The sequence below is a fragment of the Cydia strobilella genome, chromosome 17 (genome assembly GCF_947568885.1).
Source record: "Cydia strobilella chromosome 17, ilCydStro3.1, whole genome shotgun sequence".
Classification (NCBI taxonomy): Eukaryota; Metazoa; Arthropoda; class Insecta; order Lepidoptera; family Tortricidae; genus Cydia; species Cydia strobilella.
Genome location: NC_086057.1, coordinates 7,582,079 through 7,599,520, shown reverse-complemented (window position 1 = coordinate 7,599,520; position 17,442 = coordinate 7,582,079). Strand labels below are relative to the sequence as shown.

Sequence of the window (17,442 nt, the reverse complement as noted above, 5' to 3'; positions counted from 1 at the left end):
TTTGGAGGGAGCGCGTCTGCGTCACTTGTCATGCGTCGGCGCATGTGACGTCACCCCCTCGCTCCCCGCCCAGCGCCCAGCGCGGTCATTCAATGATTCAGTGATAAACACAACTCGAAGGCGCGCTCTCGTTTGTCGCCGTCGCTCGTCGCTCTGACCCGCTCTGATCCATGAGCTGATGAAGGCCGTGTAGTGACCAGTGAAGCCACGAGCATGACGGTGGCTTGCAGGCAACCATCGCCGCAGGAACAACGGCGGTTTTACCATATTCTAGAAAATGACTGAAGGTCGTCAACATGACAAGTCGGTGAGTATGAGTATTTATGCCAAAGCAAACTTCGGCGACAATCGACAATACCGGATCGCGACGCGGTCCGTGACTGAGAATGTTACTTATGCTGACGATTAGTAATCTAGTTTTTCGCTGTTGCTACATTATGAGTAGGTATTTATACCGGCTTTCTTGATGGATGATTGATGAACATTAACATGTGTTTGTAGACTTTGTAGGTACATTTCCTTTATCACCAATATCATTCGTAACAAATAAATGGAAATTCCGGATTATGTCGACGTAGTTTGTAATGTTTATGGTCGATTTCGCAAGCATATTCATGGACCAAGGACACTATAAAAAACTAAAAATATATCTCCCTACTATGATTGTGTCGACAACAGAACTAAGGGGCCCACTGACTATCAGTCCGCCGGACGATATCAGCCTGTCAGTTAGAACAAAAATTTGACAGTTCCGAACAACTGACAGGCCAATATCGTCCGGCGGACTGATAGTCAGTGGGCCCCCTTAAGAACGGAACAACGAATAGGTATTCCGCATCCCATGTATAAACCAGTACAAATATAGTTAGGTACCTACTTTTTTGGGTTCCGTACCCAAAGGGTAAAAACGGGACCCTATTACAGACTCCGCTGTCCGTCCGTCTGTCTGATAGTTGAAATGTTCACAGGTGATGTATTTCTGTTGCCGCTATAACAACAAATACTAAAACAGAAAGAAATAAATATTTAAGTGGGGCTCCCATACAACAAACGTGGTTTTTTTGCCCGTTTGCGTAATGGTACGGAACCCTTCGTGCGCGAGTCCGACTCGTACTTGGCGGGTTTTTTTAACTAAGTATTTCAAACTCGTCGACGATAATTAGCTATTGTCTACGGCATATAGATTATGAGATTACTTAGTAACTGAACTGACCCTTGGATTGTTAAATCGTAATAAGTGGCTACGTAACTATTTGGATCAGAGGTCAAGATGCTGGTTTATCAATGAGTAAGGCAACTTGACCTCCAATTTCAAACGGTTACTATGGAACCATGGGTCAAAAATATCATACCCAATTCGTTTATGGCACCTACCCTATTACTAGTGAAATTCCTGCGCGTGCGCGCTGGTGGGCCACCAGTGGTGGCGTAGTAGCCTAGCGGTAAAGCGTGCGTCTTCAAAGCTAGTAATAATAGTTCATGTCAAAACCTGAGGTCGTGGGTTCAAACCAGCTCCAATCAATGAGTTTTTAGGAACTTGTAATGTACTCGTAATCGTATACGAGATATCATTTGATTGGTGATTGGTGTTTACCAGACGCTTTTCGGCGAAGTAAACCATTGCGAGGAAACCTGCCTAATCCCAACAAGGTCTATACTTTTCCCTATGGGTTAAAACTAAGATCAAGTGGATCAAGCGAAGACCAAATGTTATCTATCCCCACCCCCTTGCCTTGTACAATACCTACATATCCAGCAAAATATCACACAGGTGTGCGGCTTCCAACTGGAGTAGTTTCGTAGGTTCTGATTCAAATGGAACCCTGTGGCTATAACACGAAACATCATTTGTTTTTACTGCCTTGCGTTATTTTTTATTTTATTTATTCATGTCCAACTGATACTAGTCCTTCAGTCGTTTTCATAAACATTAAGTACATAAAAACCATAAAATTACACAATAATAGCCATAACAAAACGAGATAAACTAGTATACAGAAGCTTGCACTTCGTTATAGGAAAGTATTGCCAGTTTTCGTTTAATGAGAATGAGGAAAGCCGAAGCCACCTAACACCTGACACTAACCGTAGTGTTATAGGTACAGGTACTTGGGTCAATTTTTGGGAGGTTACCAAGCCGATCCCCCAGGATGGCTTGTCTATTGTTTTAAGTGTATTTGCTCAAAGGAGATACAAGAGCATACCTAACAAGTTAGTAGGCAATGTTATTGTAACACAATAGCTAGATTAGTAAGAAATCAAGCATCGCAGCGCTGGCACATGGTAGTCCGCTTCTAGACTTATCTCATTCCACGAATTTTGAACCTGTAACGTGACCGAAGAACATGATTTTGCAAAAGTCACGAAACAAAGGAAAATTACTTAAGAGTAGTTTCTGCCTCTTTTAAGGAAGCAGACAGTAAAAATAGCCAAGGTTATTGCGTTACTTCACTTCGATCGGTAACGTCACTAACGTCTGACAATATGTTTGAGTATAATTCAAACTGGTATTAACTCACCGGCGTAAATGGCTTCAACTTCTGACAATATGTTTGAGTATAATTCAAAGTATTAACTCACCGGCGTAAATGGCTTCAACTTCTGACAATATGTTTGAGTATAATTCAAACTGGTATTAACTCACCGGCGTAAATGGCTTCAACTTTACACACACAAGCAATAATATATTATGCAATGAGAAAAGTACACTTTTGTACAAAATATGCCATCAGTTTCGCATCATCATTTAGAGTAGGTATTGAGAATTTAAACAAGCGATTTCTAAAAGTGATCTGGAGAAGCAAATACTCGCTGAAACCCATGCACAGTTAGCTTGGTCCGACTCTAGTCAAAGTATAAATTCATAAACCATACAGGGTGGATTTTAACCTCGCCTGTAGGTACATAAATGTTGTACAACTTGTACAGTAAAATTTGCTGATTTTAATTTCCGACCGCGGTTGAGCTGTTGAATACATGCACGCATTGCTGATTATGTGATTTGCTATCTTTATGGTCAGCACGTGTTACTTGCACGAACATGTGACACCTATGTATACACGGTGGCTAAAAAATAAGTGCATTCCCGTTGCCAGGGAGGTTTTGGGATTATACCGTAAAATGGGGGTCACTCACGGGTTCGCGGGGAGAGTTGGGTTATGAATGGGGAGAGAAGGATTGAAAGGGGGGTGAGATGGGTTTTTAATTTAAATTGGAGCTATAGTAATACTCATAATAAAAAAAATCGATCCAACAATCTTCCAAAATCACCTTTGTATGAAAACCCATCTCACCCCAATTACGAGGGACTACGGAGTGAGGTGGGTTTTCCTGTTTATCGTCAAAGCTATGAAATGGAAAATCCGTTGCTTATATAGTTTTAGTTTTACAGTACATATGGTACTACTTTCTCGCACTAGTGCGTAAAAGAGCACTTTTCGTGCATATGTCGAAAGTTTAAAGGGCCATATGTAATATAAAACGTTGTACGATACACGTGCCAATAGGTAATTCGCAACTCGTGTCGATTTAAAACACTCCCTGCGGTCGTGTTTTAATTTATCGCCACTCGTTTCGAATTTCCTCTTTTCCGCACTTGTATCGTAAATAACTATCTATAAATAACTATCTAACATCTAAGCATAGTAGGGAACGGTAGTACTTTTAGTTATTCTGTGGTAGGGAGTTAGGGACAGACAGCGGAAAGCAACTTTGTTTTATACTATGTATACTAGTGATGTTTGTAATAACGAATTGTGTTTTTAATGGTATATGTATATAATGAATAAATTTATTTTAAATTATTTAGAAAAAATGCCCACAAATGGTACAGCGGCCACAAACGATACTTCTGCTCTACTTTACGGCTCCTCTACACGATGGGCCATCATACGGGCCCACCAAGATGGACCAGCGTGTAGAGAGGTAGTAGTGTCGGATGGCTTATGGCGCGGCGGGATGGCGATGGGATGGCCACGTTGTCGGTTTTTCGTCCGCACATCAAAGATTGGTGGGTCAGCGATGGTCCATTCCATAGTGCGTGCTCTTAACCATCGCAAGGCCATCTGAGCCATATCGCTGGTCCAGCGCCGGGCCATCGTGTAGTTGTAGAGGAGCCATAACCATCGCATGGCCATCTCGCTGGTCCACCGCTGGGCCATCAATTTGGTAGCGTAATTATGCTAAGACCGCGACCTAGACGCACGCGACCGGCGGGGCGACGAGCGCCAGATCAAGGCTATTCATACATACATTTTATCTTCTCTACCTAAATATATCTTATCTCGATAGTTCGAAATTCGACGTCGTCGACAGTTTGCCAAGTTTGGGTGTGTATGTGTCAGAAAAACAGGGTGGTACAGTCGAAGGCAAAAATATCGATCCAGACAAATGGCTCAAAAATATGTGAACACGACTTTATTGTCGAAGGTGTAAGAGCGTACACATATTTTTGAAACTTTGGAAATGTATATATATTTATGCCCTTGACTGTACTTGAATTGCCAAACGCACCCTCATCACAAGAAAATTGAACGACCACGTGACAAGTCATTAAAACGAGTTTATTTGAACTTAGTTCACTATAGCATGACGATTGATGATAGTATCGCACATCGCACGTTGACCTTCCGTGATTGAAGGGCATTATAGCACTTACATATCTATTATCATTTCATACCTATACTTACTCTCAGATGCCAGGGTTGTATATTTATTGCTTGCCGAGGTTCGCGCCGCGACAGAGACAAGCGACCGAGACAGAAGACCGCGACCGTCACTTGACGGTAGGCCTCAGAATAATGACTAAAGCATAGAAGTAGGGCAAAAATGCTTCGCAAATATGTATACCCGTACTTTACTTCCTTACGAATTAGATAATGTGCCGAAAAGAGATGCATATATGCTTGTTATTTCTCATTTACGTACGGTGTCATAAGTTTGATAATTTGCTAGGGATGTAACTGTGTCGACTTTTTATATCGATAAATTATGCATAAGTTTATGTGCCGTGTAAAAGAATAATCACGAAATTGGCAAATTGATAATAGTCTGGCTAATGAAAGTTGAACCTGAAAAAACGCGGCAATTTCAAGAAATCTGTAGCAGGCGGCTCGTTGAAATGAAATTAAATGCGTGGAATACAAGGATTGCATAACTTTTATACTTTTTATAATTTTCATATTCTAAAAATCATTAAAAAGTATAAAAATTATGCAATCCTTGGAATCAAAGAGCCGCCTGATATGAGGATTAATGCATGTACCTAATATAGCTTTTATCTCATTTGCAGTCTACCACTCACAACCGTCTAACTATACCTCTCGTTTTTTTATCATTAGAAAGAAGGCGAGCGATCTTAACGTGTTGTTTTATCGAAAAACACTTTGAAAATAAGTCACAACAAATATAATATACGATAATTTACATACTTTTGCTTTCATAAGTAAAATATTGCTATATTTATAAAAAAACTTGTCAATAAAAAGACACGTGGAAATGGTTTACCGTTTTTTCTAATGCTAAAAGACTAAGTATAGTTTCTAGTCATGTACAGTCAGCTGCAGAGAAAAGGCACCCCCCCTGCATACAAAGTTCTGTAAATTAGTATGGACGTGGGGTACCTTTTCTCTGCAGCTGACTGTACCAAATAGGAAATGAAAAAAAAAAACGTTCGTGTAATATATATTTTTTATTTAATAATAGGGAATATTACGCGAAACTCGGCGCCACTATCACAATCTGAGGGTCTATCGCGAAACAAGAAAATCGAACTTTCGTTATCTAACATCTCTGTCACTCTTGCGTATTCGAGCGATAAAGAGGCAGCTAGATAACGAAATTTCGGATTCGAGTTTTCCGGTAGGTCCCCTGAAAACTTGTCAAAAACCTGTTAAAGGTACAGTATAAATAAGTTACTCTACGGTGCACTAAAAAAGCTAGTGCTGCACTCTGGTGGCAGAACATTGCAGTAATATCCCCTATTCCTCGTCCTTTGGAAATCTGAAAAAAAAAGTTGAGTTTTGTGACCAACAATATTAATAAAAGGAACATTCATCAATGATCATTAATGTCTTTTTTATTAGGGTTCCGTACCCAAAGGGTAAAAACGGGACCCTATTACTAATACTTCGCTGTCCGTCTGTCTGTCACCAGGCTGTATCTCATGAACCGTGATAGCTAGACAGTTGAAATTTTCACAGATGATGTATTTCTGTTGCCGCTATAACAACAAATACTAAAAAGTACGGTCCCCTTGGTGCGCGCGTCCGACCCGCACTTGACCGGTTTTTAGTATTAAACTATAGTCTGGCAAACACAATCTGTCAGTAAGTAAGAACAAAGAAAACTATAGGTACAGTCGAAGGCAAAAATATCGATCCAGACAAATGGCTTAAAAATATGTGAACACGATTTTATTGTCTAAGCGTACACATGTTTTTGAGACTTTGGGAATGTATATATATTTATGCCCTTGACTGTACTCATCAATTAAAATGAGACAGTCCTGGGCCAAACTATAAGAAAGCTGTAAATGTCGATAGGTTATTGATCTGAGGTCGATACATCACTATGCCAAAAATATAACCTTTCATACTTAGCAGAAAAGTTCGAAAATATATGCAAAAATCTATATAGACTGGAATGCAAGTAATAATTACATAAACAACATATCGATTTCTATGTTTAGGGTCAGGTCCTATAAATTAATTTCTTCAAAATTGAACAAAACTCACCGATTAAAGGTTATCGGTTCGTGCGTATTTTCTTTTCTTCCTGTATGCGATTTACAGCCCTCGATCACAAAAGACATTATCACAAAGGGAACTTCAAACCATTACAAATAAAAACTCAGCACGTTTTCCAACAATCTTTCAGGAATTGCAACAATATAATTAAAATAAACCAAGATGACCGCTGAAACATCCCGAAATATTTCAACTAAAATAATACGACTATGTCAAGTTGTTACAGTTGACACCTACCTGTGAAATAACGAACATATATTTTATTTGGCTGGATTACATTATAGAACCACATAGGACCATTTGACATTTCCCTCAGTTCATCTTATGACAATACTGAAAAAAACGAAAGAACTTGCGGATTGTTGTCTCACTCACTCATAGACAAAAAGTAATAACGTGTTGTGAATACGATATCTTTTACCAAGCTTTTATTTTTGCCCGGCTTCTTTGCTTTAGTCATTATTCTGAGCGGTAGGCAACGTAGATGCAACGTAGGCAACATATAAGCGACAGTTCGCGAGCGAGACAGAGACAGAGCGTCTCCTGTCTCTGTCTCTTGTCTCAGCGCGAACTGTCGCTTATATGTTGCCTACCGTTTAGTACATTACCGTAACTTGACCCCTAGGAAACGATCATGAATCTAGTATAACTGGATCGGTCATGAGGAGTGGGGGAAAATGACCGAACGGGATAGTCTTATGTATCTTTCAGTAGGAGTAGCAGAGAAAGCGCTGTTATTGTTTGTCCTTGTCATAGTTTCACTTTTCCACCGCTGCCACAACCGAGGTTGTGGCAAACAAATAAGTACGTGACATGTCATGTTTGTTCGTTGCTTGTTTAATTATCGTTGTTTTGTATGAAATTGTGCTTTCTCTTATGAAATATAGTGATGGTTAGCGTTTTGAATGCTTGAACTTTGATAAAATACTGGTGAATTGTTCTGTAATGGGCTGTAATAACCGCTCTGAGCAAAAATATGAGAACATAACCTTTCACACGTAAGTACGGTATTTTACACCTTCCTCTTAACGCAATATGTGAGAATAACATCGTAAAATTACGTTACACTCAAAGCAATGTGGAATCAAACGATTTCAATAAAAATATCACAATTATTTACGCAAATTAACAAAACATTATTTGTAAAATTATCCGCCCAAATTACGTAGGTAGGTAGGAGTCTGAGGTCAGCCATTTTTAAACTTCTTCTTAATTTAGCTGCATAACAATCATGTTAGGGATACCAGATGAAAATATCATAATTTTATGGGTAATTTTGACCTCGAAGTTTTTTCGTACTTCTAATTCCAAAAAATAAATAAACAAATGTTGTGAAGATTAAATGTGGTGTACATTAATTGGTGTGATTGCGATTTGTGATTTCTTTAAATTAAAACCCATAATACATTTTAGTTTACGTTTTATTTACTAAACATGTTTAGTTTTGTACCACCTGCGCGCATTATAGGAGGTATTTCATTGTTTATACGCCTAAAAAGAACGGCCCATTGACATTTTATTTAACAATTTTTTAATACCGTCAAACAAGCTAACTTTGCCTCCAGGGTAATCGTCCCAACGTTATATCAAATATTGGGGTAATTTTTACCAACATGGTATCCCCACGTTTATGACGTCATCTATGTATATCCCTTACGGGCGCACGCGTATAGCTGGTCTATGTAATGCTAGGTCTATGGAAACGATTGATACTGGATAGAAATGGAATCGATTGGCATAAAAAAATGCATGTGAAAAATTATTTTTCATTTTATACAAAATGTATGTGAAAAGTTTTCCTCGATTTGTGGCTTTTCTAGATGGAAATTTATTCTGGTCCTATACAAGCTTTTGATCCTCGATAGCAATGGGATCTATTGGCATCATCATCAGTCATCGGCGCCATCACCTCCCGTTTGATACTTTCAGTGGCTGCCATTCCTCAACCCACCCACGGAGCGGCAGCTGACGTTCACCAGGGTTCATCATACACAGACGTTAACCGCTATACGAGTTTCCGCCCGGGAGGCGATGACTGGCTCGCGGTCTACACGCGCGTAATTATATTTTTGTCCCGCTGCCATGCCGGCGGTCAATGACACTGTGCGAGCAGGACACAGCGTGCGATAGAGATAACAACAGGCGGGTCAATGTACTAAATTCCTTGTGGAAAGCGTCTTTTCTTTATTATTATATTACATTCGTTCGTCTATTATAAATTTAATTTTATAAAACCTAGTGTTTATTACTGAAATGTTTATTTCAGTCGTTTTATTTATGTTTATTACAAACAAACCATTACCTTTATCGAACTCAACGGTGCATTAAAAACTGAAAACATTAATTTCATCATACATATACCTACAGATCGTAAATAATTTCCATTGGCATGAAATTGCCTAGGTAGCTAAGCTAAGTAGTATCGGTGTTTGCTTGGCTCTGTAATAGTAATAACAGTCATTATTAAAATGACATTTGAATAGGTTTAGTTTGAGTATTGGGTGACCACTGTGACCAGGTGGATATATAACATGCAAGGAGTAGAAGGTGATCTAAAAGTGAGTAGTAAAAGTAGGTACCTTCAATTTGCATGTGCAATAGAGGTGATGTGCTGATTTGCTCGAAAGCGGTGAAATAGTACCTACCTGACCGACGCCGCAAGTTTATATTATATATATTATATAGACTAACGACAACTATTATATAATCTGTGCTAGCGACCCGCCCCGGCTTCGCACGGGTTACGGGTCATTAAAAAGTAGAATGGCCCAATTGATGGCAAATCTAATGCATTTATAATTATTATAATATAACTTTGAACGCAGGGCATATTCGCCGCAATAAGACTTACCTACACCTATATCTGAAATATGACGCTCCGGACGCTCGTTGCTGATCAAACAAATTCATTCATCACTGAAACTTATAAAATATTAAATTACAATCAAACGGAGTGCTAGTCTACCAATAACTACCTACTTAGTTTCGTAAGCGATTTGAAGACAAACAGTCTACTAATATGGTACGTATGAAAACTATTTTAAAATTATATGAAGTTTACTGGCTGGAATAAGTAGGCTGGTTGTAAAAAACAAATATGCATTATGTCGTTAAACTGCGATATGTTTCCACAATGAAGCTGTACCAAATCTACATTCGTGGTTTCCACATTTGTTCTCTGATCAATTCATTCCGGGATAACATAGTAAGTACCTAAGTGTACCTACCTAAATTTTTAGGTTTCTATTCTGTGCAAAAAAACACTGGCGGACATATATACTTGTTTTTTTTTTGCCTGAAACAAATTTAAAATACAGGTATATGATAAAAGCAAAAATAAGATTGGTAGGTTAGACCTAGGTATTTAGTTTTCAAGCTGAGCCAGGTTGAAATGAAATTCATTACTTAGTCAGTGTCTTAGATAGCGCAAAACAGAGGCGTCATAAAAAAGGAATACAATATTCCGTGTTTATCTATTATCATCTCTATGGTCTAGAGTCTAGTCTAGGTATTAGAACGTTATAGAATTTTATATTAGGTATAAGTAGGTACCTACCTGATTTATATCAATTGTTTGATAAAAACTTGTTTGTTTGATAAAATAAATATCTATTTCGATACATGTTTATACTATGAACATTATGCGAGTACAGATGTAGTGTATAAAAACGGTGGGTAAAAAATAAGTGCATTCCCGTTGACAGGAAGGTTTTGGGATTATACTGAGCAACTTTTACTATGGGACCAACCCCGAAATCGCGAAAAAAAATTGCTTATTTTTTAAGCCACCCTGTATAATTGTTTTCCATCGTATTTTCTCGGAAACGTTCGTATTTGTCATGCTACTTCAGTCAACCTCAGTACTTTTTGTACCGTTTTCGTGAAACACGAAGGAAAATAATTATGCACTACATCTGTATCTATTGGTACCTACAAACGGCACATCTCCTGAGGAGGATGCCTCGTAGAGAGGCGAAACACGTGTCGAGTATTGTTATTTTGGTGGTGGTTTGTTCTATTTATTTGCGTATTTATTTTTGCGGTGGGAGAGTGGGAACATTAATTGCATGTAAAAAATACGCAAGTAAGTATAACGGGTTAGCACTGATTGACTAGCACGTTATCTTTTCGCGGATCAGGAACGTAATATTTTGGTGTTTATTTTAATATGGATTTCCGCAAAGTAACGCCTGATTCTATTCATTATTAAAATATAGCTTAATAGTTCTGTTTTCGAATAGAATGGGCGTGAAATACGGATAGGCAATGGGGTTGGCAACTGTCAAAGGTTTGCAGAGATGGCGCCATCATAGCTTGCCCCTTTTTCTATGAGATTTGGCTATAAGGGCTGGCATCCAGGGCATTAAAAAAACAAAAATTTGACACAATTCTAGGGATTGACAAGGCAAGCTATGCTGGCGCCATCTGCTAAACCACAGAAAACCGGGGGTGGTCTGTGTGCTAAACACTTCGACCGGCCAACCCCATTGGATCAAGTCACAATATCTAAATTATACAGGCAAACCAATTTTCCGTGCCTACTCTTTTCATCATTGAATTGATCTCTCTAGATCTCTCTATTTATTTTCGATGCTTGCTTTAAAAATATTATTATAATATCTACTCATTCATTGTTTAACATAAAATAATGGCGGATTAGCCATGTGGCAAAAGTAGTATATGCCACGGGGCCCGCGCGTTTCAGGGCTTCGCGCACCCACGCATTGTGGCCGTAAAAAAGTTTCACTTAGTTCACTTCGACCGACAAAATTGAAACAATCCATGGGCCCCATGATAGAATTGCTACAGGTCCCGCGCTGGCTTAATCCAGCACTGAAACTATCTAGTATAAGCGGTATTTTTCTTTAGTAACTACAACAAACTGTTCAAACATTACGCATCGGGAAGTGACGTGGAGTAGAGCAGCTCTTTTTACCCGGCAGCCGTATTTACATTATACGCCAAAATAAGATTCCCAAATAGAAAATTTATAGGTACCTATAGTATTACGGTTGATTTTATAACGGACGAGACGGGTGACAATAAAAATAATAAAATAGAGAAAATAATTTACCTAATTGTCTACTTGTACAATTGAGACATCTAATATTTCTAATGTAATGCAATATGGTTCTAAAATTTAAAAAAATATTAAATATTCAATGATAGTTCTGAAAAAATTGTGATACGTTACGTAACTATCCTGAAATTTTGGTTGATCGTCGTCACATACTTAGTCCACGCAATTTACGAAAATCAATTCTTTCAAAACTGTTTCAATATGTATTGCGATAGTATAGTCGATATTATTTAAGCAACTGTGGACATTGTGGTGTTACAATTTTGATGGCAATATTTCAAACAAATGTGTTAAATTTTTGTAAGGATCGAAGTAGACCAATGCGTTGACTGGCATTGATCGTTCATCAGTGGAACAATTTGGACGGTGTTCTGACTTCTGATATATATTCGTTCGATGAATATTTAGTTCGTTTGTTCTAGTTTAGTTTCGTATTAAGAGGCCGGTGTCGATTTTAGTCGCAAAAATGTAAAATTGATAGATTTAGTCGGTGAAATTGTACACTTTTTGTTACCCAATTGAAATAACAAGTACTGGTTTCTATTAGCGCATCTTCTTATCTTACCTTTTATCAGATCAATTTGTTGAAAACAGACTCACTAAATTAGTAATGTTTGCTTTTCTAATGGGCGTTTAGGTATACGCGCGTAAAGCACTGATTTTGGTCGCTCTTATTTGTAAATTTCGTAAAGTTTGGACGGCTAAACATGGTAAATTTGTATTACACATATCCTGTACTTGACTTTTATCAAACTACATTTTTATTATTATGACTTTGAAGTAGTGTAAATGAAAGTTAGACGAAATCAATTTTCTCCAGAAATTACTTCAAAACAAGTGACAATTTCTTTGAAAATCGACTTTATTTCAACGTAATTTTGGTACTTAAACAATCTACAACATTTGTTGAAACTATTCTTATACATGAATTTGTATAATTTACCACCATAAATTTTTGATGAATTTTTAAAAACTGCGCCTTCTGTTCATATATTACCGGAGACGCACGCTTGCGACCTCATTATTAAAAGGCAAGATGAGAAGACGTGCTAATAGAAACCAATACTTGTTATTTAGATATTACGTAACAAAACGTGTATAATTTCAACGACTAAATCTATCAATTTAAAATTTTTGCTCCAAAATCGACTACGGCCTCTTAAGTCTTACTATATAGTCTTAGAGCACATTTAACTAGACCATCTGTTATCTTCGATGGGCGGCACCGTATCCCAAAAACATCACCTAGTGCAAACGCGCTCTAAAGCCACTACGCCAAGCCACGCACCATTTATTGCCAAAATGACCTTTTCAGCTTGGGCCAAAATGCTCTGTTCCCCTCTACAGGTCCCATTTCTAGTGTATTGTTTTGTGTGTGTGTGTAGAGTATTCTGATACATTTGTCCATGCCCCACGTGACCGCTGCCATAAGTAGGTACCTAAGCTACTAGCTAGGTACATGTAGTACATGAGGCGAAATGATTCATATTATGAACTAACGATTCATATCTATGCCCAGCGGAGATAATGAAATGAAAGCATTTATTTCAGATACAAATAATCCATATTATGTAGTAATAACTTATATTAGGTGTTAAAAACTGTAATAGATGTCATATATTAAATATTAAAGAAAAAGTGACGAAGCCCTCCAGTGGCGAAGGCCGGATTCGAACCGGCGTCTTTAGCTATCGCGGCTAACGCCATGAACCCCTAGGCCACCCCGCCACGGCGGTGCCCGTCCGAATTTCTCGACTATATGCCATCTTAGTAAGACTAGGCGTCTTTGACCAGCTCTAACGGCAAGCAGTGCGCGCTTGCACCTCCTAAACGAACTCCACTCCGGCCTTCACCACTGGAGGGCTTCGTCACTTTTTCTTTAATATATGACATCTATTACAGTTTTTAATTTATATATAGTAGTGTGACTACTTAAAAAAACACAAATCAAAATATTTAATAAAATAATTTGATTTGTTCCCAAACTTGTTCATAGATGGCAGCACCAGTCTCTCTCGCTACAACGTAAATCCGTAAGGAGTTCGTCCTCACGAAGCCACTCTAGTTTCGTTTTGTCTCTTCTCTACCTAGAATCTTATGCTGCGTATTATTTTAGTCTACAAGCTAGTACTACTAAAGCCAACTTTCTTGCCAAAATAAAAATTCGAATAATATAAAACCCATTTTCTCATTACAGATGTGCATACGCATCTGGTTGGAGGTGGGTCACGCGTGCGAGCCGCAGCGCTCGTCGTCCGGCCGCGCCGACTGGCGGGTATGGGTCCGCGGCGTGGCCGGCGCCGACATCAGCAACTTCGTGCACAAGGTGGTTTTCCACCTGCACCCGGCCACAGAGTTCGTTTATCCTAAGAGAGGTGAGTGTCCTGAGCCATACGCGTCTAGCTGGAGGTTGGTAGCCGACTGGCGGGTTTGGGTCCGCGGCGTGGCCGGAGCCGACATCAACTTCGTGCACAAGGTGGTCTTCCACCTGCACCGGGCCATGGAGTTCGTTTATCCTAAGATTCCTAAGAGAGGTGAGCCGATCAAGATTATCAAGAATACAGTTAAAAATCCTGGTCGTAGCACCAAAATGAAACTTGTGACACGGCTGGCAAATAATAAGATTGTATGGGTGAATGTCGTGAGCCATACGCTTCTAGCTGAGGACATCAGGTCATCAGCAACTTCGTGTATAAGGTAGTCTTCCACCTGCACCCGCCCACAGAGTGCGTTTACCCTAAACGAGTACCTAATATTGAAAAGCCTAATGGTCTTGGTCACGGCATCGAAAGTGTAACTTAACATACCTCTGATGAAAAGAATAGAGATTGCATAGAAGCCGCAGATATCATAAAATCTAACTGTTCTTGTACGAAAAATAAACAATTTCTCGATAATCAGGTTTTCTAATTAAGTCACAATTTTTAAGAATCCATAATTATTCGACTTGCCTATTTTGAGAAAACTGGGCAAGTGCACTTTAGAAAAAGCAATCTAAATACATTGCAGCTTGCCCAATTAGTATTATGTTTAAGTTTAATATATGCGCCGTCACTGCTACCAGGTGACTGTAGAGACGGATTACTGTTGTGATAGCTTTTTTATTATGAACACTCTTTATACTTATACCTACCGGGAATACCGAACACATAAATTTTCTGTTACTTTTAATAAACATCAACATTATATTTATTGTCGATATTAAATAATATTATGTGTAATGCTAATGCAAAGAAGGAACCGTCTGAGTAATATTTAATGACATAAACATGTTTAACGGCCCATAAAGTCCTATCACCTTTATCATACACATTAAGCACGGCTTTAATCGCAGCCGGATGCCTACAGTATTGTTTTCTGTATAACGTCAGATAATTACTATTTATATTAAATTACATCACTACTTTTCGTATTTGCAGTTCTCCAAGAGCCGCCATATGAGATTCAAGAGTCTGGCTGCGCGTCTATCGAAATTCCTATCCACGTGTACCTGAAATACAGCGCCAAGCCGAAGAGGATACGGCTTAAATACAGTCTGCTGATAGATAACAGCGCGCGGAGCAGCTCGGAGACCCGGTGTATCTACTACGACTTCGGGAACCCGTCCGAGCAGCTCCGACAGTGTCTCATGAGGGCTGGAGGCGAGGTAATCGCCAGAACAGGCGCATTAACACACCCTGGCAGCTTGCTGGTAGTGCTCTCTGACAGCGGCGAAGAGCGGCCACGCCACAGCAAACAAAGGAAGTACGAATTCGTTGAACCCATTCAGACCAAAGAGCATTACGAGAAGAAAGTTTACGACCGCTCCAAGTGCGAATCGCCGGTGGATTTCAGGAGTTTGCTGAGACGGGTGTCGATGACGGAGGACGAAATAAAGCACGTTTCGCAGCTGTATTTATCGTACAGTAGTTATGAGAAGTCCGGTGACGCGTTGCCGCTGCCGCCGCTATCGGATCCGATTTATCAGGTGCCCGAGTTGCCGGCGTCGCTGCGCCGTGCGCTCACCAGCGTAGAGGCCGACTATGCGATGCAGTGACACCTTAAGCTCTGTATTCACAGACTTGCAACAGCGGAAAGACTATGTTATTTGTCGGCTTTGAATACAGGGCTTTACACGGAGTGGATTACTCAAGCGAAGCAGTATAAGAGCGTAGATACCGTCAATAGCAGAAGTTGCTAAGCGGGCGAGGTGTTCAAAATGATCTTAACGCGACTTTATTGTGAAGAAGAGCGTGTCAAGGTAATTTTGAACACCTCGCCCGCTTAGCAACTTCTGCTGATCACAGGCAGTAGATACTTCGTTTACTCCTAGTTAACTATTACCCGTACTTTGAAATTAGTAATATACTAAGCTGCATCGCTTGAGAACCGTTCTCGTCCTCATTTTTTGCACCTAAAATAGTAATAGTTGCCACAGCTCAGTAGTTAATCTCGTAGTCTACGGTGCCATTTGACACTTGCCATTGCACTTGTCTTTATACTGTTCTTGTTTTAATTATGTTTCTAGTTATAATTACTGTTAATTTAATGTGTCTTTGTCCAGATATTTATTTATTTTATGTTATATATACTATATGTTAGTCATAATTATAAAAGTTCAAGAGTAATATATTTTTTACGATAATTTCTGTCAATGTGTGCTGTGACTAAGATCTCAGATTACTTTTTTCACTGAAGTACAGCTTAGGTGATAGAGGTGTCAAAATTATGTATTTCTGTACATAGTATCCAATTAGGTAGTTTTATAATTCGTCCTTTTTAGGGTTCTGTAGTCAACAAGAAGCCGTTCTCGGACCTAAGTTTAAATTAAATAGTATATTTACGAGTAATTATCTTAGTACCCAGCGACTACGGAACCCTACACTGAGTATGAGTACCTATGGCCCAACATGCTCTTGGCTGGTTTTTAGGGTTCCGTACCCAAAGGGTAAAAACGGGACCCTATTAGTAAGACTCCACTGTCCGTCTGTCTGTCACCAGGCTGTATCTCATGAACCGTGATAGACACGACAGACCTAGACAGTTGAAATTTTCACAGATGTATTTTTGTTGCCGCTATAACAACAAATACTAAAAAGTACAGAACCCTCGTTGGGCGAGTGCGACACGCACTTGTCCGGTTTTTATGTTTACGGATAGTTTACGTTTGTTAGTTTATATTACCTAATGTAAATGTATTTGTTTTAGGAATGAATTGTAAGATTTGTAAGTTGTGTGTGAATAATTTGTATGTTAGGTTAGGCTTGGGCGTCGCCAAGCAATCGTCAACAATTTGAGTTTTTGTTATGTGAATTTTATTCAGTTTTTAGGAGTTATTACATGTACTAGATAAGTACCTACAGGGCTTATGAAATTTATCCTTTCGCCGGACACTTTCGATTATCTTGCTGCTAAAAGCAAGAGGGAAATAACCTATATACCTTTCTCTATCCCTCTCAGCATAAAGTGTCCGGCGACCGGATAACCCCTTATTTTTAACCGCTCAAATTCAAAGCGCTCAGCCGGACTAGCACATGATTGGCGCGAGAGTATCTCGCCGCGACATAGACTACCCGTCCCTCTTTAATTCATACAGTTAGTAAAAGACGGGTAGTCTATCTCGCGGCGAGATACTGT

General features: G+C 39.2%; 1 protein-coding gene and 1 non-coding gene across 2 annotated transcripts; one reads left to right on the top strand and one right to left on the bottom strand.

Moving 5' to 3' along the window:
* The first annotated feature begins 29 nt into the window (after positions 1-29).
* On the top strand, positions 30-16,000 carry LOC134748793 (protein ENL-like). Its single transcript, XM_063683584.1, has 3 exons — positions 30-307; positions 14,024-14,201; positions 15,246-16,000. Exons 1-3 carry the CDS (start codon positions 278-280, stop codon positions 15,860-15,862), a joined length of 825 nt encoding a protein of 274 aa, XP_063539654.1. The 5' UTR covers positions 30-277; the 3' UTR covers positions 15,863-16,000.
* On the bottom strand, positions 13,482-13,554 carry Trnas-cga (transfer RNA serine (anticodon CGA)). The gene has a single exon. It is a non-coding gene; the product is annotated as a tRNA-Ser (tRNA).
* Positions 16,001-17,442: the final 1,442 nt, after the last annotated feature.

Coding starts and splice junctions, on each gene's coding strand:
- LOC134748793 (XM_063683584.1), top strand. CDS start 278: ATGACTGAAGGTCGTCAACATGACAAGTCG. Junction 308..14,023: donor GTCGTCAACATGACAAGTCG/GTGAGTATGAGT, acceptor TTCTCATTACAG/ATGTGCATACGCATCTGGTT. Junction 14,202..15,245: donor GTTCGTTTATCCTAAGAGAG/GTGAGTGTCCTG, acceptor TCGTATTTGCAG/TTCTCCAAGAGCCGCCATAT.